This window comes from Erpetoichthys calabaricus, chromosome 4, assembly GCF_900747795.2.
Source record: "Erpetoichthys calabaricus chromosome 4, fErpCal1.3, whole genome shotgun sequence".
In the NCBI taxonomy this organism is placed as follows: Eukaryota; Metazoa; Chordata; class Cladistia; order Polypteriformes; family Polypteridae; genus Erpetoichthys; species Erpetoichthys calabaricus.
The window spans coordinates 22,544,916-22,568,851 of NC_041397.2; the positions used below are offsets into that span (position 1 = coordinate 22,544,916).

Here is a 23,936-nt window from a genome sequence, read left to right on the forward strand (position 1 = left end):
AGACTTGAACATCACTGAAAATCGGTGGGAAAATCTTAAATTTGCTGTGCATACAAGACAGCTCAGGGTTTCCAAAACAAGAATTCAAAGGCTCATAGCAGGCTACAGAACACGTTTAGATTTTTGTGAAAGGAGGTGTTAGTAAATATTGACTTGGTAGGGTTGCCCAAATATTTTTGCAAATGCCACATTCGCTCTTTTTTTTTTTCTTTGACCTTCTTTCAGTTCATCAAATAAATCGTAACTGTGCATTAACATTTTTTTTTAAAAATCCGTTGTTTCCGTGTGTTTGCTATCAAAAGAAATGCCAAACATTTCTATGGAGCTGTATGAATATCAAGCGGGCACTCGGCATTTCAAAAATGAAATGCTTGAATGAGAATTACACTCCACAGTATGTGGTTTAATTTGAGAACCATTTCTGAGGACAGCCAATGTTCAAAATGTCGTGCCTGTTCTCTGCCTCCATAACCCTTCACTCCTCATACTTCAAACTGCATAACAACCAGCTCTGAAAATCAGCCTGTCGCTCTCATGTAAGCACACAGACCGCTCTGCACCGCTGCATGTCAGAGAGACGTGTGAGTGAGGTGTGCTACTTTAAGTGAGTTTAATGTAAGTTACATTTTATTTCACATTTTATGACCCAATTCTGGTATCTCATAAAAAGGTTTGTTATGATTTCCTACTTTACATTATTGGATATATGGATCTTATAGTTTGCCTTTCATTCTAAATCTGGTTCCACAATTTGTTTTTCTTCCTCAGAAAAGTTTTTGTTTATATTATAAATAAACTGTATGCTGTGCTTTGGCAGTTGGGCTTTTAGAATTTCTCTTATTTATTTTTTTATTTTTTTTTTGCAGAGGCTGATGATTACTTAACAGTAGCTCAATCACTGAAGAAAGAATTTGACAGCCCTGAAACATCCGATTTAAAATTTCTTGTAGATGGCAAATGCATACATGTGCACAAAGCTCTTCTCAAAATCAGGTAACAATTACATTTTTGAATTAGGTAACACAATTATGTAACAGTTACATTTTAAATGCTAACAAATATTTAGTAAATGCTGAGAGACAAGTCACCATTGGCTACACACTCTGTCAGATATGGTCTGATCTTGTGGATCCTGTACAGAGTGAATCTGCAAGATCGAGAGACCATAGTAACGTGGTCCTTGAAGGACAGCTGGTCATTGTTCACCACCCCAAAGTTCTGTATGGACTTGGCAAGTGTTAGCGATAATGAACCAAGCTGAACAGAGATGGGGTGAGATGGACGAGCTGGGAAAACAAGAAAGTCCATCTGTGACAGGTTGAGCTGACGATGGTGTTCCTTCATCCAGGCTGCAATATCAGTTGGGAAGTCAGCCATTGAAGATGTTTGAACTTTATTTTGCCCTGAATTATCTTCATTGAGAGAGAGCTCAACTCATAAGAGGTTGCCAAAGAAAACAGGCAGCAGGATTTCATTGTGCTTTTCCTTACTTTACATTTCACTGTCAAAGTCGTTTGTAACATTTTTACTGCCCAAGGTGAAGCTGTAAGTGGAGCCCCCATTTGTATGACTGTATCTGTGACATGCAGTTTCATAAACCTAGGATAGTGCTGTTTTATTTACCCTTTGATGAAGTATTAACTATGTAACATTGTGTTTGTAATCTGGTAGTTAAAATGGATTATGAAATGGTTTATATGTTTACGTTCATGTATGCCTTTTTTGTGAACTATAGGTATATATTTAGCTGTTTATTACAGATATTAAGTGAATGATTGTAAATTTGACTTAGTAGTTTAAAACTCAGTATATTAAAAATTTGTAAACACAAATAAAATGTATAAATCTAACAATATAAAAATAGACTAATGCTTTGACAGTAGTTTTCAATTTTCAAACCGTATACTAGTTTTGAAAAGTAAAATTATAGCAATAATACATTTAATTAGTTATTTACGACTGTACAAATGCAAATCAGTGACGTTCAGTTTTTTTTTCTCAGTTTTATTTTTGCAAATTTTGAAACAAATTTCTTTTAAATCCATTGTTTGAGGTTGTTCACCCTCCACTGATAAGGTTGGTGAAAATAATATAAATCATAAGGAAGTGTATGTGATTATTATACAGTGCATCCGGAAAGTATTCACAGCGCATCACTTTTTCCACATTTTGTTATGTTACAGCCTTATTCCAAAATGGATTAAATTCATTTTTTTCCCCAGAATTCTACACACAACACCCCATAATGACAACATGAAAAAAGTCTACTTGAGATTTTTGCAAACTTATTAAAAATAAAAAAACTGAGAAAGCACATGTACATAAGTATTCACAGCCTTTGCCATGAAGCTCAAAATTGAGCTCAGGTGCATCCTGTTTCCCCTGATCATCCTTGAGATGTTTCTGCAGCTTCATTGGAGTCCACCTGTGGTAAATTCAGTTGACTGGACATGATTTGGAAAGGCACACACCTGTCTATATAAGGTCCCACAGTTGACAGTTCATGTCAGAGCACAAACCAAGCATGAAGTCAAAGGAATTGTCTGTAGACCTCCGAGACAGGATTGTCTCGAGGCACAAATCTGGGGAAGGTTACAGAAATATTTCTGCTGCTTTGAAGGTCCCAATGAGCACAGTGGTCTCCGTCATCCGTAAGTGGACTAAGTTCAAACCCACCAGGACTCTTCCTAGAGCTGGCCGGCCATCTAAACTGAGCGATCAGGGAGGTGACCAAGAACCCAATGGTCACTCTGTCAGAGCTCCAGAGGTCTTCTGTGGAGAGAGGAGAACCTTCCAGAAGGACAACCATCTCTGCAGCAATCCACCAATCAGGCCTATATGGTAGAGTGGCCAGACGGAAGCCACTCCTTAGTAAAAGGCACATGGCAGCCCGCCTGGAGTTTGCCAAAAGGCACCTGAAGGACTCTCAGACCATGAGAAAGAAAATTCTATGGTCTGATGAGACAAAGATTGAACTCTTTGGTGTGAATGCCAGGCGTCATGTTTGGAGGAAACCAGGCACCGCTCATCACCAGGCCAATACCATCCCTACAGTGAAGCATGGTGGTGGCAGCATCATGCTGTGAGGATGTTTTTCAGCGGCAGGGACTGGGAGACTAGTCAGGATAAAGGGAAAGATGACTGCAGCAATTTACAGAGACATCCTGGATGAAAACCTGCTCCAGAGCGCTCTTGACCTCAGACTGGGGCGACGGTTCATCTTTCAGCAGGACAACGACCCTAAGCACACAGCCAAGATATCAAAGGAGTGGCTTCAGGACAACTCTGTGAATGTCCTTGAGTGGCCCAGACTTGAATCCGATTGAACGTCTCTGGAGAGATCTTAAAATGGCTGTGCACCGACGCTTCCCATCCAACCTGATGAAGCTTGAGAGGTGCTGCAAAGAGGAATGGGCGAAATTGGCCAAGGATAGGTGTGCCAAGCTTGTGGCATCATATTCAAAAAGACTTGAGGCTGTAATTGCTGCCAAAGGTGCATCGACAAAGTATTGAGCAAAGGCTGTGAATACTTATGGACATGTGATTTCTCAGTTTTTTTTATTTTTAATAAATTTGCAAAAACCTCAAGTAAACTTTTTTCACGTTGTCATTATGGGGTGTTGTGTGTAGAATTCTGAGGAAAAAAATGAATTTAATCCATTTTGGAATAAGGCTGTAACATAACAAAATGTGGAAAAAGTGATGCGCTGTGAATACTTTCCGGATGCACTGTATGTCATTGTGTGTAGGTTTGTGATTGTGCACATTATGTTGCATGATAGGTTTTTCTATCATTTTCATTCATTTCACAATCTATTCATAGTAATACTAACAAAGAATAATAATAGTAATTATAATAATACATGACAGTTACAATATGCACAGTAGTTACTATGCAATTCAATAAATGCCAATGTTGTAAAGTGGATGCTGACTTGAGCCTTGAATTATTCTTGGTTCTTAAATATTTTGAGGATTCAGAATCGGCACATAACTGATCCTTCTAAAGCCGCACCTTATGTCAGTGTGCTGTTCTTGTGAAGTCAAGGAAGAAATGGATAGGCAAATGTATGTTTATAAAATGTGCATCAGTCCAATGTTAACATTAGGATGGAAAATAAGATAAAGAGCAAACTTGCTGAAAAGGATAAACTCTAAAAGTACAACCCAGCATTCGAAAAAAATAAAGAAAGGAAGACATTCAGGGTAAAGAAGATCCTCTGTTTGAAGCCAAGTACGGTGCATCATCTTGAGGTTTTGGAAGACCCGACGTGAATGGCTTGTATAGGTCATCAGACATTAAGAACAAATATCGCTAGTGTGCGAAACATAAAAACAGCATTAAAGCAGCCAGAAAACTGACGCACCTACAATGGGAGACCTCACTTACTGACGATGTGGTGCCGGCCACCTCATTCAAAGTGAACTCCTTAGGAACATCTTGTCTGATCCACGGCTTTATAGGGAGTGCTGCCCAGGGACTGAGCACCGTGTGGCATTGCTTATTTAAACAGAAGTGTCACAAGGGTCAAGAAAACCAGAATTTTGATTAGTTGATGACGTGGACCACCTCTAGGTAGATGACAATAACTGGAAGGAGGGCTGAAGTACTGCATACTGTGGAGTGGATGAGGCAGCAGGGACTCAGAAGCCCCAATGATTCGTGTCCAGTGATGAAGTGGGCACAAATCAGTAGGTGCACGACCTAAAAATGGCCAGGGAAAGTATGCATGCAGAGAGGGTGAATACTCGTGAGATTGACGATTTTGTGGTTTTTTTTTTATTTGTAATTGATTTAGACCACTTTACAGAGATCTGCTTTCACTTTCTTAGTTTCAAAAAACCCTAATTAAAGCAACTGTGATTCAATGTGGTATAACAATAAAATCTGAAAACTCTCAAGGGTGTGTATACTTTTTGTAAGCACTGTACATTAGATTCTGTAGCACGTCTGTGCCGACACTAAACATAAGCTGTTTAATTTCATCTTTTATTTGGGCCCCTGGAAACCATATCTTGATGATTCAGCCAGCTGTACAGCTGAGTTCCTCTGTAGACAGCACACTGTCCCTTTGTTAAGTCCCCAAGCCTTTAAAGTTGCCTCTTTATGTTAAAATAATTGATTCATAACCTGCAGCATCAATAATTGTGCACTTTGTGCATTGTAATATAAAACCATTTTCACCCATCTTCTTGTTCAATGATAGATTCATAATTGAGGTTTACTTTCTAGATATAATTGAAAATTTCCTGTAGATTTATTTTAATCTTGACTAAATACTGCAAAGCAGCACTACTATAATTACATAGGTTTAAATTCTTAGAAGTGCTTTGTCTACTTTGAATTGTTTGTGATTTTTTTCTTATAGGTGTGAACATTTTCGGGCCCTGCTGTCAGAACGAGATGAAGAATCGATACAGATCCAGCAATTCTCGTATTTGGTCTACAAGGCTTTCTTAGAATACCTTTATACAGACAGCATAAATCTCGCACCAGAAGATGCAATAGGTAACAAAACAAATCTAGATCAAACAATTCATGTCCTTGAGTTTTGCATTTTTAAAACCTTGCAGTTATTGTAGTCTGCAATTAAGGTGGTGCCAGACTGATGCGCTCGACCAGTGTGAGGGTCCCTGGTGATTTAATATTAATCAGGTGCAGCTTTTTGTCACAATAACACCAATGCTTACATTTAACATGATGTTGCAAATTTTGGCAAGGGATTTTTGGTCCATGCTGACACAGTAGGAGTTCCCGAAAATTATTTGGCCATACATTCACCTCATCAAAAATATTGAAGTTTAGGGATTGTGTGGGCTGTAGGAGGTAAACTGAAGTCACTGTCATATTTTGAATCCAGCCTGAGATATTGAATTTTCAGTGAAATGCTGTGTTGTCCTTCTTGAACTGTGACTTTTCAAAAGCATAGACTGTGGCTATATAGGGAACTGCATGGTCACTAACAATGCTTAGCTACACAGATGGTATTAATAGGTGTAAAAGCTAGGGGGCGCTGTCGCCCCGTTAACCCCAAGTGTCAGATATTCTGGACACCGAGTTGAAGTCCCAAGAAGTATATTAATTCTTTGACTTCTTAGTAACTGTGCCTGAGCACCATAGCCACAATGGCACAGGTAAATAAATGGTAAATTAAGCACAAATATAATTCTCCTTCACATCTCCCAGCAACTGCTGTCTACCTCCTCCCAACTCTGGCTTGTCTTGCTGGGTCTTCCACAGTCCTTTAAATAGTCCTTGACCCAGAAATGCTTCTGTCCTTCCAACCATGTGATTGGCTAGCACTTCTGGGTCTAATGAAGAACTGGCTTTTTTCTTCAGCCCAGAAGTACTTTGGAGCTTCGGTCCTCATGACCTGAGAGTACTTCTGGGCTATAAATAAGGCACAAGTCCTCCTATCCCTTTACAGCTTCCTCTGGCGGCACCCAACAGGGCTGAGCAACCGAACTCCCAAGTCCCAGGACACCCAGCGGGAATCCAGGGCACCTCTACATTCCAGGGAAGCTGCCATCTAGTGTTTTGGGGGAGGCAATGTCCAAAAGTATCTGCCATCCTCCATCCTTCCATCCTTTGGGCGTCCCAACCGTCCAAGTGTCTGTTGATGGCGTTCTCATTTGATAGCCAAGATTCGGCCAGCTCTCTGGCACTTTTGGTACTGGCCTTAAATTTTACTTGTAGATTGTCCCAGTTAAATGTATGTCCTGTTGATTTAGTATGCGTGTAGATCAATGAAAGTGAGTCCTTTCTTCTGACGGTGTTGCGATGTTCCTGTATACGTGTTGCGATTCTTTTTGAAGTTTGTCCTATGTATACCACTGAGCAAGAACTGCATGGAATGCTATAAACTGCGTTTCGTGTTTCTGCTGTCGATTTCTTGTTTTAAGCATTAAACAGGACCGTGCACAGATTGTTCGTGGGTTTCAAGACCCAACTTCTACTTGAGTATATACAGTACTAATATTAACTGTTGCCACTGCAAATCTTAGACTGTTGTGGATTTCACATTTAGTGTTCAAACAAGGGGGTTTAGAAGCAGTCATTTTTGTTATGGAATTTCTAGATTCACTTAAAAATGCATAGTGAACATTCTCAGTACTTGTCCTCAGTTTTATCAATGAGATTGTGTCTAACTTTATTGCAGTGATCTACTGTGTCAGTCCTCTAAACAGGTGAGATATCTCTAGGTAGGCTTACTTAATAAATGTATTGCTGAATTTGAATATTTCTAACAGCGATGTTTTCATTAGAACGTGTAACAGTTCACAAAAGTTGTCCTTTACTAAGCAATAGAAGAAATTGCAGGATCTTCAAATAAGCTCCCCATCCAAGCTCGACTCCTCTGATGGACGCTTTTTTTGTTGTATGCTTTGAAGTGGTATTATTATTAACAATAATAATTTCATCATTATATACTGTGCATAAAAGTAAGCACACCCTCTTTCTGGATCAGGTAATCAACTATCAACCGTCTAGTCCTCACCGTGTCCTAAATGAGGTGCATGTAACCTCAGGTGACAAATAAAACATAACAGATTTCACTTTTTTCCATCCATTCATCTTCTACTGCTTATCTGGTCTTCATGGAGGAGGCAGCACTCTAAGCCAAGATGCTCAGGTGTCCCTTTATCCTTCTAGTTGCTCCGGGGGCACACTGAGGCACTCTCCAGTGTGTTTATGGGTCTCCCCCTACAGAGAGGTGACCAGGAGGCCTGCTAATCAATTGCCTGAACCACCTCGACGGGTTCCTTTCAATGTGGAGGAGCAGCGGCTCTACTTTGAGCTCCTCCCGAATGTTTGCACTCCTTGCCCTTTTTCTAAGGCTTAGCTCAGACAATCCTGAAAAGCAAGCTCATTTCCATCATTTGTATCCAGGATTTACTTCTTTCGATAACTACTAGAAGCTTGTGGCCATAGGTGAGGGTAGGAGTGCTGATTGATTGGCAAATTGCAAGCTTTGTCTTTGGCTCAGTTCTCGCTTCACCACGACTGACCAACACAACGTCCACATAACTGCTGACGCCGTTCTAATCCACCTATCCATCTCTCACTTCCTTTTTCCTTTGCTTGTGAACAAGACCCCAAGATAGGTAAACTCCTCTGTTTGGGGTAGCATCTCCTTCGTAACCTGATGAGAGACACTATGCCCTTTTCTACCAGAGAACCATGGCCTCAGATTTGGAGGTGCTGGTCCTCATCCTGATCACTCGACTCCAAACCGACAACATGTTAATTATATTAATAGCTGCACTCAGTCACCATTTTTGTTTCTTTTGTATTTTAGTTGAGTTGTGAGCTAAAACTGATTCAAATTCTGAAGCCCCTCATTTAAGATTGGACTTGGGAAGTCACTGATTTAAAAAGTATAATTTATAACTGTTTCTGTGTTCTTTCAGGACTGTTGGACTTGGCGACTTTTTATAGAGAACCCCGGCTGAAAAGACTCTGCCAAGAAACCATCAAGCGAGGAATATCTGAAGAGAACGCCATTTCACTCCTGTCTGCTGCAGTTAAATATGAAGCTCGGGTAGGATGATAATCCATGTGGGATGTGCCTTCAGTGCCTGTGTCTTCTTCTAGATTTATAAAACACGGATGTTAATTTCATCATTATATTTTATGAACATGACATAATAATCTGTAATCCCCACACCGACACTCATACAATACGGTATTATAATATTCATCTTTTGATGCATCTCATCAGTAATATTTGCCTGGAATCATTTCAGCAGCAGAATCCCCTCGTCCAGGCGGTTGATCAGACCCCAGTCTGTGTCCACATGTCACAGTTTGCTCCTTCTGATTGGCCCTTTCTGTAGCCATTGTGAAAGTTCTGATGGCCTTTCTCTGATGTGCATCTCTGATACCCAGTGTACCATATAAAAAGTATTCACATTTTATCACTATGGAACAGTGGACTGAAGTATAACTGCACCTTATCTGGAAGGTCCAACTGATATTTACTGGCTATAACTTGACTTTTTTGACACTGATCAGCATGAAAAAGACTCTAATGTTAAAGTCAACACAAATTCCTAAAAAGTCACCTATATTAATTATAAAGGTAAATCCATCCATCCATTATCCAACCCGCTATACCCTAACTACAGGGTCACGGGGGTCTGCTGGAGCCAATCCCAGCCAACACAGGGTGCAAGGCAGGAAGCAGACCCGGGCAGGGCGCCAGCCCACCGCAGGAGACACACACACAATTTAGAATCGCCAGTGCACCCAGCCTGCATGTCTTTGGACTGTGGGAGGAAAGTCACGCAGACACGTGGAGAACATGTAAACTCCAAGCAGATCTCCCGCACCTGAACCTGGGTCTCCTAACTGCAAGGCAGCAGCGCTACCACTGCGCCACCGTGCCACCCCATAAAGGTAAATCACACACAATCACTTAATCCCATAAGTATTCACCCCTAAAGTCAGTGCACCTTTGGCGGCCATGACAGCCCCAAGTCTGTGTGCACAGGTCTCTGTCAGTTTTGCACAGTGGACTCCTTTCTGCCCCATTCGTCTTTGCAAAACTGCTCAAGCTCTGTTGGTCTGCATTAGGATTGTGCGTGAACATCTATTGTCAAGTCCAACCACAAATTCTAAATTGAACTGTAATCTGGATTGTGACTCAGCCACTCCAGGACATTCACATTATTGATTTAAAGCATTCCTGTGTAGCTTTGGCCGTATGCCTGGGGGGTTTTGGCTCGCTGGAAAGTAAATCTTCTCCCAAGGTACGGGTTTCCTACACACTCCATCCGGTTCTTCTCCAGGATGTCTCTGTATTTTACCCTCACAAGCCTGCTGCCATCACCATCCTTAATGGACGGGGTGATTTTGATTTTGATAATGTGCAGTATTTAGTCTGACCACCAAAAAGCTGAATTTTGATCTTATCGGAGCATAGAACCTTCCTACAGGTGTCTTCAGATTCTTCCAAGCACCTTCTGGCAAATTCAAACTGAGATACTGTGTTTTTTTTTTTTTCTTTTTCTCCTTGGCACTCATACCATAAAGCTGCGACTTCTGAAGCCCCCATGCAACAGTTGCTGTCTGGAAGTGTGGCCGGCAGCCATTACCACATGCATTTCCGAACAGGTAATCCACCTGAAGCTAAGCAAGTCTGGGCTCAGCCAGTACTTGAATGAGAGACCAACCAGGAAAAGCTTGGGGTGCTCCAGGAAGAGATGCTGGTGAGGCCAGCAGGGGGTGCTCACCCAGTGGTCTGTATGCCCCAGTGCAGTGACGGGGACACTCTGCTGTAAAAATAGCACCGTCCTTTAGACGTAAAGTCGAGGTCCTGACCATAAAGTGCAGGGTGTATCCTGAAGTCCCAGCTAAATTGCCCACCACAGCCTGGTCATTCTGGCCCCCTAATCATCTCCTGTCTTTAATTGGCTAACTGTCTCCAGCACTTCCACCCACTAACAGCTAATGTGTGGTGAGCGTACGCCATTCAGGGGAGTGCTGCACATTGGTGCTGGTTGAAGTGGCTCCCCACTCTCTACGTAAAGCACTTTGAGTAGTGAGAGAAGCGCTACAGAAATGTAAAGAATTATTCTGAAGTCTCTCACATCTCTTGAGTGTAGCTTGTAACTCCTTTAGAGGTCTCCTAGGTGCCTGGGTGGCCCTCCTCACTAGTAGTCGTCTTCTCACACAGTTTTTGTGGACAGCCAACTCCAGTCAGGTTTACAGCTGTGCTGCGCTCTTTCTGTTTCTTCATGATTGATTTAACTCGACTTGAAGGGATGTCTCCATCCTGACTTTGCTTTTCAATCTCCTTTTCATGAAGATATTTGCAGTGTTTTTTATTTTATATTTCTTGTGTAGCTTAGCCCACCGTACTGACCCACCACAAGTTGTGTCTTCCACATTCAGGTGCGTTTAGACAGGTGAGCTCCACTGAACTGAATCTGTGACTTCTAAAGCCAACTGCCTGCACCAGTGATGATTTAGGGATGTCATATTAAAGGGGGCGCATACTTATGTGGATAATTGTTTTGTTTTATATTTATAATTTGATTAGACCATTTTGACATTAAAGATTCATTTTCTGTTGATCATTTTCAAGAAAGCCAAATTAATCCCACTGAGATTCAATCTCCTATAACAATAAAACGTGAATACTTTTATAGGCTCTGTGCTGAAGGTCTCGCGGAGGGCCTGAGCTGCTAACTCTGTGCCACCTGTTCCAGGTGGGCGCCCCTGCACTACAGTTGTTCAGGCTGCAGTCATGTGCCACGTCTGTCAAAGTTTCTTAAAAATGACGTCAGTGGATTTTATTTGGCAGCCTGTTGTACCAGTGTTTGGGATCCTATGGGGTTGCTAGGATTTTACAGATAGTTTGTTTTTTTCTCGGCTTTGTTACATACTCCAGTCTGGTTATTTTTTTATTATTATTCCTGACCATTTCATCTTTTTTAATTAGTATATCATACACATTTTTCTACCTTTTGTATATTTTGTATGTGTGTGTTGTGAACAAATATTACATTAAAATTTCCAGGGACACTTTTACCTGATTGAACTTCACTTTATTCCTGCCCTTTTTTTCCCCACATGCCAATGTCAGTTTTGCTTGAAAGCAAACACCAGTCAGCTTCAGGACAGGTGTCATCCATCTTGGAGCCTGTGAGCTTACACCCTGCCTGAGAGTTTGTCTTTGTGTGCCGCCATCTCCCCATTGTCCCTATTATATTTATCCTCTATTGCTGATTTCTAGTCCACTTGAAAAGGCCACATCTGTGAAGTAAGGCCTATCACATTATATATACAGTATATACTTGTACTGTATATTTAATGTATATGTAGTACTTGGGTGTTGTAATCTTTCTAGTTAGTCAATAAAGGGTGACATTTTGCCTAACTCCTCACTATATGTGTGTATGTACGCTAGTTAAGTTTGTAGATGATACTACATGAGGTTGATTATCTCAAATCTGTTGATTACAGAGGGACAGACCACAGGTTTGGGCAGATATGTGGCAGATGAAATTTAATAGAAGTATATATGATGAATTATTTGTAGGGAGTAAAAATGTTAGATTTGAATGCCCAGTGGGAGATCTAAAAGATGAAAGTTCATCTTATGAGAAGGATTTAGAAGTCGTAGCACACGCGACACTGTCATCCTCCAGTGTTCAGAAGCCATTAAGAAGGTTATATAGCGCCCTGTTCAATTTCCTTCTGAGTATTTAATTAATAAATTGAATCAATAAATTCAATGGTCTAATTAATTACTAAATTAATAGTGAACAATGAATACACACAGGTGGAAATAGAGACAAGCTAGATGTGAAACTGCCGGCTCCTTTTGTTATTTGCATCTTATTGCTAATAAGGAGCAGTTAAAGCAATGGATATGGCTGTTTAAGACTAAAATGAGCAATTAAGGGGTCAAAATCTTAACAAGCAAGACGACTCCAGTGAACCACAAAAATGTCACTTGAGCACTAAATGCTTCATCAGCAATAAAAGACTCACATAAGCAAAAGGGTTGGAACAAAAACCTGCAGGCACTGCGGCCCTCCAGGACCAGCGTAGCTCAGCCCTCATTTAAAGTGGCTGAGTCTCAAATAGCAAATCCATCAAATGAAGTGAATTCGTAGCAAAACTGATTAAGAAAATGGTTAGAATGAAAACCTGCAGTCACTGTGGCTCTCCACGATCAGAGCTGGGCACCCCTGAAACATGTCCTGACCTGGAGGGTACTGGGTACCAGGAATATTTCATACCAACTTCACTGCCCTCTGTAGTGCGTTGTGGCCCTGAGCTAAGCAGATGCCATACCAGAAGTGTTACAAGGACAGAAGTCCATCGTGTAGCTGCAGAGCCCATTGAGCATCTGGAGACACCTTGAAAGGCAGTGATGTCAAAATCCCGAAAGTGTTCTATGCTGCTGCTGTTGTTGGCATTTAGGAAAAGATGCACCTGCAGCATATCCGTGAAACATTTGGTGGGGTCATTTTTAAAGTAAAATATTTTTAGTACCAATGTGATGTTTGTTAGCTGTTGCTTCTGTAAGGCCCACCAAGGTCAGTGATTATGACATCTCACATGGCAGGAGTTCTGTCAGGCTGGAATGGTCCCAGGTTTTGTTCCAGCTAAGCGATCAGAGCAGACGTAGAGACCACCTGTACCGCTGGTCAAAACTGAATGGTCTTACAACATTGCAGACAGACAGATGTCGGCTTTAGCTGCACTTAGGACGCTATTAGCAAATGTTCCAACCTCGACATGTAATTTACTTTGGATACTTGCTATTTAGGGTTCTCATTTTATGATATCAAGACTATAAAGGTGATGTTGTGTGGAGTTGTTGCTGTCCCAGGTTCAAGTGGAGGATTCTTTTTGCTTTGGATTGCACTCTTTATCTTTGTTTTTTGATCCTTTTCTTTGGTGTTCAGTGCTTTCCTCAGTTAGGCCCTTTGCTGTGTCGTCTGCAACTTCACAGGGAAAAGCGTTCAACTCCTCCTGGCACAAGAGTTTAGATGCTGAAGGTCCCTTCTTGAAGTAATGGCTGCTACTTCTTCATCTTTTCAACCACCTGGCCCCACAGCTTGGCTGGACAGAGAGATGTTGTCAGTTTCTGATCCCTTAAGAGAAAGAGCTTGTCAGTTCTCTGGTCCCCAAACAGGAAACAGCTCATCGACTTTTAGTTTCAGAGCGCAGGTATCAGAGGTTTTCAGTCACTTTGGACTTTAGCGAGTGTCCAGAGAATATCCTCCCTCCGATGGGATGTGTGTAACTAGTTTAACTTCTCCTGAATGAATCAAAGTCGCTTTCAGTTACAAAGTCAGTGTCTCCTCACAGGCGAGTTCTTCTGTCCGTCACAGATGTCATTCATTGATTTACAGCTCTTTGTCCTTCTGGAGTCCATTTCATGCCTTCTGGCTTTAGAGGTCTGCATAGGGGCTTCTGAAGAGATGTCAGCTCATCTCTGACTTACGCCTTTGTTATCAGATGAAGTCCAGGCAGATCCTGGTACAAGCTGGAGTTCAGTCACTTGGGCTGAAATGGGAGTGGGGGGGGGGGTTGTTTGTGCAACTGGATGTCTGTTCAGTCTGCTTTCTTAACAGGCCTGGTATGCCACTAAAGACCAGCGGAATGGGCAATGTCAACTGTGTCCTACAGGTCAGTTCCTGAAACTGAAATGCATCAAAGGTGTCATCCAATGGCATTTACTATGACAGAGTGATCATGTAAAAGTGGAGAACACAACGCAAAACGATACCCGACCACAGTTAAAGGAACTTGATTTGGGTATTTTATACACTTTATTAATCTCCGAGGGAAAATTGTCTTTTCACAGGACCTTTGGGGTTCAGAGCGCAGAGTCAGCCATTGTATAGCACCCTTGATGCAATTTTCAGGTTTAGAGCCCAACAGAGTAGGATCCCTTTGGGCTGTAAAGGAATTTGAACTGGCAACCTACCAGAATACAACCACGCTGCCTTTTTAAAAAATAAATAAAAAATGTAATAAAATAAACGCATCAATCGTTACGGTTATCAAAAATGTGCATTCACTGGGGAACACAATCAACTTTGCTCAACTAAACATTCTGTAGATTTCCACAGGAAGACATCTGCCATATAAACCACACACTCCATTGACCACAGGAACAGCCTTCTGGTTCACAGACTGGCTTGTCCTGGCACTGGCATTAGCACAGTGAGCCTGTGATGGACTGGCACCACCTCCAGGTTGTCTTTGCCATGTTGCACCCCCAGATTTAATGAGTTTGATTTCCACTTGAATTGTGAAGCGACAGAGTAGAAGCGCCATAAACAACTGCTCAGAGCACCCAATGCAATTCTGATGATGGGCTTAATTTTCTTTTCAACAAATTTCTCTACACGAAGTGGATGAACGATCTGAGCAGAATGATTGTGGGCTCCTCATGCGGAGTCAAAGGATTTTGGAGAGAATTGTCATGCCGCCAGTCTTTTTCCAGTGCATCAGACCATTTTGTGTTTTGTCAAAGGAAGTTCCTGTGTGGAGAGTCTCTTAGCTGTGGCCCAAAACAAGAAAGAAGGCTACGCCTTTGACCTTAGATAGCCGAATATTCACAGAGTATGGGACAGTGAGGTCCATAACAGCGTCAACATGGAGACAATGCTCAAGTGCACAAAGTATTACTTTCTCTTGGTATGTCACTAAAATTCTCAGGCCATCTTAATCCTGTTCACGGTCGTGGGGTCCAGAGCTGATCTTGGCAGCATTGGTGTAGGACAGAGTCACCAGTTAAACCTGCATGGACATTGCGAGTCTGAGCACCAATTTGTGAGACAGCAGCACCCCAAAAAGTTAATTCTAGGAGGTCATCCTGGGCGGGGGGGTCATTCCAGTTAGCAGAGTAGTTGATGTGTTGTTCCCATCTTGCATAGAACATTGTTCAACAAAAAGCATTCTTCATTTGTAGGATTTAGAAGAGTTTTGCTTCAAGTTCTGTGTCAATCACATGACGGCGGTCACTCAGACTCAAGCCTTTGCGGAAATGGACTATGACCTCCTGAAGAACTTCATCAGCAAGGCGAGCCGGTACGGAGCGTTCAAAAACTGATTGGGCCGAGACGTGAAGCGGTGAGTGGACCGGTGAGCAAAGAATCCTGCCATCCCGAGTCGACGAGAATCATGTGTTTATATATGAAGTACTCTTCATACTTGTCTTCATTAATGGAATGTTTGTTTGGGGGAAAAATGTATCAGCTTGTCCAACAAATGAAGGTTTGCCCAGTCGAGTTCTCTGTTGGGTTTTCTTTGTGAAGAAGGAAATGAAGGTTTAGTATTTCTAGCATTGTTATGAACATTCAAAATGATTGTTTTAAAAAAAGTGAATGACCTGGAAAGTAATAAAACACTTTAATGTTTTCTGCCCCCATTTCCTTTTCCACTTTTCTGTTTCACACTTTCCTGGACAGATGCAATAATGTGCAGCTTGGTATCAAGTGGCGCCAAACCTCTGAACTGTTGGTTGGCATGCAGATAACTCAAAGGATAAGTTTGGGGTTTTTCAAGTCAAAGTTATTTCTTCACAATCGTGATATTTGTTAATTTCCTAGAGGAAGTTGTGTCCATAAGTGAAAAGCAATTTCTTTACACATTTAATAAATACTGAGCCTTGTCTGAATACAGAGATAAAGTCACTGCAAACGTGAAAAACAAAAGTGTAACAACTTAACTGAGTAGCTCCACGGCACTTTCAAACCAAGGATGTTCTCAAGGGTTGATCCACGTCTTGAGACTGAGCACGTATTCTAACATGCCATGTCCATGTTACTTTAGGCCACGGTATGTATCTGTCTACTATATAATTAAACGTGTGCATCCAGTTCCCCCGAGCAATCTGATTGGTCAGTTTGACTTTGATGTGATTGGTGAGTTTGGCATTGGTGACACGGTCAAGGCAGGAAGTGTAAGTGTGAGGCACACGAGGAAGAGTAAAGGCTTTGGGGGCACGCTAAGAGTCGACTTCATAGATGGTAAGCATAAAAGCAGACAAGGAGGCGAGCAAGAGTCTGAGAAGCAGGCATTATGGGAAGGCGCTCGATAAAGGAAGCACCGGTCAGGAGAGCTACAGAGGAAAGGTGCTGACTGTACATGTAGGGCGAGAGAGAGTAAATGTATGTGAATCTATTCTAAGTTACCTCTCCTCTACACGTAACGTGGTTCATAAAAAAATCATTAAATTAAGAAGACAGTTTTCACATCTGTCTATTATGATAAAAACAATCCTGGGACGAGACGAGACTTTTTCAGAAAGATACTTTCACGTCCCACGAGACGAGACTTTGTGCCAAGCGATTTAACCACGCCTGGGGCCGGAAATAAAAGACAAAGAGTAGATGACAAAGTAGAACGTCATAAAGACTTCAAAAACATTGGTGTGATACACATGCAGAGCAGGTTAGAGATAATGGAAGTAGGAAAAATCGAAAGTCTCAAAAAACTGATAGTAAAGATCGCATTAGCGCAAACAAACAAAATTATAACACGGTGAAATAACGGAACAGCAAAAAGAGATCGAACTTTAAGTCAGAGACTTGTAGATCGTCTAATTCGTGTTGCCATCAGGGAAAAGTAGCGTTTCTTCATAATGAAGAGCCCTATCTACGAGAATTAAAAGATTTGTTGTTTGGTGAAAGTGAAATCCACAAACACGAGCAGCGGAGACGCGAAGAAGGTTGGCGGTTGGCGAGCGATGCAAGCAGGGGCAAAGCCCCCTAGTGATTATTAATAAAAATAACTTTAAAATACTGAACGTATCCTTTAAAGATCTGCAAGAAGAATTCCAAAAATGTCATCTCGTAGATCACACAGCCTACCTGTAGTTTGAACTTTTAACAGACTTTGGGATTGATGGGCTAAATTTTTATTTTTGTAAGTATTAGTACTTTAAATACACAAAGATCACATGGCAGTAAAAAAAATGTTTGAATTATTATGGTAAAATACTTCTCTACAAACCTGCCACAGCTGCTCTCATGCCATGTTGGCAGCACTTTTCTGTATTTTCCTTCTTACTTTCACATGTCGTCGATTGCTTGTTTTATTTTTTTCTACAGTTACTCACCCTTAGCTTTTTTTAAATGTGCGTATTTTTTATCACCTTTTCCTGAAGTCGTATATTCCATAGGAAAAAAAAAAACTTTTTCCACTCTTCATAAAGTGGTTTATGTTTGCCAGTGCACACTTGATAAATCATTGTTGTTTACCATCTTTGTGTCTCAGTGTGTGTCGGGTTTCATTTTATTTGTCATTTTTCTTGGGAAAGTTTCTTGTGTCGTATGGAGGGTTCCACTCATGTTATATTAAATTTAAATGATTTGCAATTTAATTTTGTTTTGAAATACTTACTTGTACAGTATTACAGTAGGCCCGAGTGATGTGTGAAATTCTTAAACACCGCCAGGGGTGTTCTGCAGTCCCTGCAAGTCTGAGTTTGGACCCTGGGTGTCCTCATCGGTGATAGCTGGCCACTGAGAACTTCATGTCATGTACAAAAGCACAGATGGCCAAATCGGCCATCCTTCCCAGTCCGGCAGATCTTCAGCTTCAACACGAATGGGCTTGGCGAGTAAAAAACAATTAAACAAAGTTGTATGTCAGCAGAGTAGGAAAAGCTTGACAAACAACAAACCCCCAGAGTCATTTGTGCGTACTCTACGCAAGTGTAGGCAGAGCTGCTCGGACGAGCGCTAAAAACTCATCGGACAGCCGTTAATTATCAGCACATTTGGATTTAGAAAAAGCACAAACTAAAAGCTTGGCACTGCGACACGGGCACAGTGTACAGCAGCCGTTTAAAGGATAATAAACCGTGTTTGCTTTACTCATCCTCTGCACATTCTTGCTTTCCTCTGCTAATTCACAAGTAACATCGGCTTTCAGCTCATCCAAAAAGGCAAATGTACCCGTACATGTGATGGTCGTTTATAACTTGGAGTAAAATTAAAGAATATGTTAAAAAAAAAAAAAAAAAAAAAGTTTGGTAAACGTTTTATAAAAAATCAGAAGCATGTAAACGTTTACACTGAAATCTGAACATCGCATTGTCAAGCAACTTAAAACAGCACAAATCGCCAAGAATAAGATGAACGTTAACACCCCTAGTACTGTAAGGTCACGTGGACCACACTGTGCCTCTAGCATGACGCCAGGGCTCTGCTGTTTATTCCATGCCTTATGTTCAAGTAGGTGGCTGGTGCTTGAACATCGGGCACACACTGTGATGAGGCACATTGGGAGTCCATGGCATTCTGCAAGTTTGCACTCAGCCGTGAACGCGGTAGCAGGAGCAGGGGGCCTGCAGTCACGTGTACACACGCTCGCCTTGTTGGCACTCTGGGGTTTGCTTCTTGTGCCCACAGGAAGATGAAAAGGAGCTGGAGTAGGTAGAAGGAGAAAAACAAGAAAAAGAAACTTAAAGTACAAGGAAAGGAAGAGTTGGGAGTTTGAGCCCACACAGTGGTGAGGAGGCAGGCAGTTGGTGGCTGCATGAGGAAGCAAAGGGAATGACAGATCATGGAGGAGCAGGGGATGATAGAGATGAATCTGGTAGACACCATAAGGACGTCTGGAAGACGGAGACCCGGCTCAGAGTGTCCAGGTAGATCCTGAAGAATGGTGGTCAGACCGAGAGCTGGAAGAGGGGGTGCCCTGCCAACTGAGAAGACCCTAAGGTACGGGTGTTGAACTGCGGTCCTGGTGGGTCGCAGTGGCTGCAGGTTTTCATTCTAACCATCTTCTTAATTAGTGACCAGTTTTTGCTGCCAATTAACGTCTTTTGCCTTAATTTTAATTAACTTGACTCGGGCCCAAAAATCAGCAGTTTTGGAAATGTCTGCTGTGACAGAATGAGAGCAGCAACCAGCCATGGAATTAAATAACGGGATTAATTAGCAGCAAGAATCGGCTTCTCATTAAGAGATTAGTTGGAGTGAAATTGGTTGGAGATTGAAGCCCCAATGCTAGCTATCTGTTGGCTCTTTTCACATCTCATTTCTGTTTGGCTGTCATTTACTGAAGAAAAGAATAAATTCAGAGGACTGCATCCTTAAAAACAGGGCTATTAAAATGAAAAGAAAAGGAATTAATTATCAGTGAAAACTGCTCACTGATTAGGAAAAGGGTTAGAATGAAAACCTGCAACCACTGCGGCCCCCCAGGACTGGAGTTCGACACCCGCACAGCGGTGACCATGGGAGATGAAGGAGAAATACATTCTGGGCTGCCAAGATGGGCAGGAGAAGGGAATCCAGTTTTCTTCTTGTTCTTAAAGACATTTATATAGCGCCTTTCCCATGCTCAAGGCACCACCAGCCTACCGGCATCCCTGCAAGCGGGATAAGCAGCCCAGCTGCAAGTGACGCCATCGGTGCCTCAAATGTTTAAAGCAGCCAGAGGTCACGGCCAACATTAAGAACTCTTACAGATGATGACCAACGCTGCTTATTGTACTCGCCATATTGTGTGCTGAACCTGAGAAAGTTAGGGTTAGGATTAGGGTTAGGGTCCCGGTCCCCCCCTGTTGTCATAGTCTGAACAGCCGTACTGCACACGCCAGTATGTCGGCCGCACTACCATGTGCCTTCTTTGCTCGCTGCTTGACTGTAACCTTGCCTGTGCTATAAGTGGTGCCACTGCCAGTGGAGTAGTACGTTCTGACCGGCCAGCGAGGAAGGGTTTCAAAACGTGTTTTCCTAGGGTCTGTCAGAGGTCACTTAGCTGTGACACATGATTTGATTCGGTTGTGAAAATTTCATTAATAGAAGAATCGACCTGCAGTTTGACAAGGAGGCCATGTTTAACCTTTGTTTTTCTTCGTAAAGCGCACTGTGGTTTGGGTTAAGGGAAGGCGGTGGTGCGACTTGCGTAGTTTATTTTGTTTTCTTCTTCTTCTGGTTTTGACCCTCAACATGGTTAACCGTTTTTTCCCCCAATTCCTTAGTACAGATATTGGCCACCCAGTAACTGGACCACTTGGAGGGCACAGAGGGGGAATCATACAAATACTGAAAGAGAGCAGTTGCGAGGAGACTCAGGCCCCTTTAAATAATCAAATGGCCTCTCCCCTGATTTAACATGTGCACAACCTTAAGATGTGAATGGATAGAAAGAGCCAGCCGCCATTTTGAACTGGGCATACTTCTGTTTGCCAGGTGGCCGAGTGCCCTTCACCAGCAGGTGTTTGGGCAGACGTAGAGCTTTTCTAAAATTGCTCATCTCAAATCGTGTGGCTGTTGTGACAGCGCCACTTTAAAACTGTAAGGCTGTCCTTGAACCTCTGAACGGGCCACGTCTGTGCAGGGTGTCGAGGCTGAACGCTCAGGACACAGTTTGAAGAGGTCTGCTGAGCCGAGGGTGTCTGTGGAAATCATGGCCTGACTGCTTTAAATTATTTAGAAATTTTTTTTTTTACAGAACGAGTGCTTCTCTGGGGGGCATTCATCTCTTATCATGTTATGGTCAGCTGATTACAGGAAACCTAAAGTTTACTTATTCCATAGAAATTGCTGTCCACCGCAGCTCATGCAGTCACAACCATTTTGCCTACAGCATGAATTTCTTCTTCTTCTTCTTCCGGATGCTCCCATTAGAGCAGGGATGTGCAAAGTCATTCCTGGAGGGCCGCAGTGGCTGCAGGCTTTTGTTCCAACCCAATTGCTTAATAAGAAGCACTAATTGCTCTAGAAACACTTCTGCTTCATTTTAGTTATCTCCCTCGTTAAGATTTTGAACCCTTATTGCTTATTTAAGTCTTAAACAGCTGCATTCTTGGTTTTTAATTGCTCCTTATTAGCAATAAGATGCAAATGACAAAAGAAACCAGCAGTTATCCATTTTGCTTGTTACCCTTTACACCTGTGTGTATTTATCATGCACTATTTGGTTTAATTAAATACTTGGAAGGAAAGAGAAGACAAATAAGTCAAGGATTGAGAATTACCCATCCGTTTTACACTTCAAAATATTTGGATATCTTTAGAATGGAAAAAAAAATCTAGGATTTGAGAATGACTTGACATAGCAGAGTTAAAGCACTAAAAAGCCATGAAATGTAATTATTGGCAAGGATTGTTTTCTAATTAAACAACTGGGTTGGAATAAAAACCCGCGGCCACTGCGGCCCTCCAGGAATGGCTTTGCACACCCCTGCATTAGAGGTTGCCACAGCGGATCATCTTCTTCCATATCTTCCTGTTCTCGTCATCTTGCTCTGTCACACCCATCACCAGCATGTCCTCTCTCAGCATATCCATAAACCTTCTCTTAGGCCTTCCTCTTTTCCTCTTCCCTGGCAGCTCTATCCTTAACATCCTTCTCCCCCTTCTCTCCATCATATCTGCTAACTCTCTCCCCTTACCAGCCATACTGCCAACATTCAAAGTTCCTACCCTCAGTTCCACTCTCTTTACCTTCCTCCTGCCTCTGGACATGTCTTCCCCCTCCTCTTCTCCTTCAGCCAATAGCCCAATTTCCGCCAGCACCCTGTTGGCTAACAGTACTGGTGGCGGTTGTTGTTAACATGGGGCTCGACCGATCCGGTATGGAGATTTGTATTGTTGTCCGCATATTGATTTGGCAACATTTTACACCAGATGCCCTTCCTGATGTAACCCTCCCCATTTATCCGGGCTTGGGACTGGCGTCAAGAAACACACTGGTTTGTGCATCCCCTGTGGCTGGGTGGCCTACAGCATGAATTACGCTGGTGTAAAATCGGCCCATCCAGGGAAACGGAGATACAGAGAAGAAGTTACCACAGAGTGGAGGGAAGAAAAGCGTTTGGCTCCATTCGGTGAAGTTTGGTCTCTCAGTGAATTGACAACAAGAGGCGAATGGCCCGCTAACGGCAAAACATTTCTGACCTGATGGCATAGTCCATGTAAAGGTTCAAGTGGAAGTGCAGTATAAATGCATTTGACACACAAAAATGTGTTTTAAAGTTAAGAGTTTAAAATAAATGTAAAAAATATCTTGCCTGCTGTGGCGCTTTACAACGGAGGCAATGGGGCACAAAGCAGCACCGGACAATAAAAGGCCTAAAGCTTAAGAGATTATTACATAAACTTCATTAAAAGAAGACCTGCTGTCCATGTTTCTGACACATTGGTGACAACAAAAGGAATCTGAAGATAATCATTTTATCACAAAATCAGGGTACTGTTTTTCTTATAGTGAGGATACGTTTTCTATTTGCTATTGTGAGTTCACACAAAAAACACGAAAGTAAATCAAACAAAAAACAAACACGTGGAACGAACCGTTTAAGAGTGTCGCGCTCAACTGCTGCGCTTCTTTGAAAAAGGACTGAATCTCATCAGTATTTTTGTTCAGAAATGACACACGTGTGTGAGCAGCTTTATAATATGTGTGTGTGTGTGTTTTATTGCTTTTATTTTCCGGTGATGCTTTGTGCCTCATTGTAAATGTTTAGAAAACACTTACAGTTGTGCTTGAAAATTTGTGAACCCTTCAGAATTTTCTAGATTTCTGCATAAATATGACCTAAAACATCATCAGATTTTCACTCAAGTCCTAAAAGTAGATAAAGAGAAACCAGTTAAACAAATGAGACAAAAATATTATACTTGGTCATTTATTTATTAAGGAAAATGATTGAATATTACATATTTGTGAGTGGCAAAAGTATGTGAACCTTTGCTTTCAGTCTCTGGTGTGACCCCACCTTTGCAGCAGTAACTGTAACTAAACGTTTCCAGTAACTGTTGATCAGTCCTGCACACTGGCTTGGAGGAATTTGAGCCCATTCCTCCGTACAGAACAGCTTCAACTCTGGGATGTTGGTGGGTTTCCTCACATTAACTGCTCTCTTCAGGTCCTTCCACAACAGTTCGATTGGATTCAGGTCAGGACTTTGACTTGGCCATTCCAAAACATTAACTTTATTCTTCTTTAACCATTCTTTGGTAGAACGACTTGTGTGCTTAGGGTCGTTGTCTTGCTGCATGACCCACCTTCTCTTGAGATTCAGTTCACGGACAGATGTCCTGACATTTTCCTTTAGAATTCTCTGATATAATTCAGAATTCATTGTTCCATTAATGAAGGCAAGCCATCCTGGCCCAGATGCAGCAAAACAGGCCCAAACCATGATACTACCACCACCATGTTTCACAGATGGGATAAGGTTCTTATGCTGGAATGCAGTGTTTTCCTTTCTCCAAACAACGTTTTTCATTTAAACCAAAAAGTTCTATTTTGGTCTCATCCGTCCACAAAACATTCCTCCAATAGCCTTCTGGTTTGTCCACATGATCTTTAGCAAACTGCAGACGAGCAGCAATGTTTTGTTTCGGAGAGCAGTGGCTTTCTACTTGCAACTCTGCCATGCACACCATTGTTGTTCAGTGTTCTCCTGATGGTGGACTCATGAACATGAACATTAGCC

General features: G+C 42.0%; 1 protein-coding gene across 1 annotated transcript in view; it reads left to right on the forward strand.

Annotated features, from left to right (window-relative positions):
• The window catches only part of rcbtb2 (regulator of chromosome condensation (RCC1) and BTB (POZ) domain containing protein 2), an 81,926-nt gene extending 66,024 nt beyond the window's left edge, over nucleotides 1-15,902 (forward strand). The window contains exons 9-12 of the mRNA XM_028799244.2: nucleotides 867-993; nucleotides 5,370-5,509; nucleotides 8,413-8,543; nucleotides 15,444-15,902. Coding sequence (XP_028655077.1) covers nucleotides 867-993; nucleotides 5,370-5,509; nucleotides 8,413-8,543; nucleotides 15,444-15,584 — 539 coding nt within the window. The 3' untranslated portion in view covers nucleotides 15,585-15,902. The remainder of the gene's footprint in view (nucleotides 1-866; nucleotides 994-5,369; nucleotides 5,510-8,412; nucleotides 8,544-15,443) is intronic.
• The last annotated feature ends 8,034 nt before the right edge of the window (nucleotides 15,903-23,936 follow it).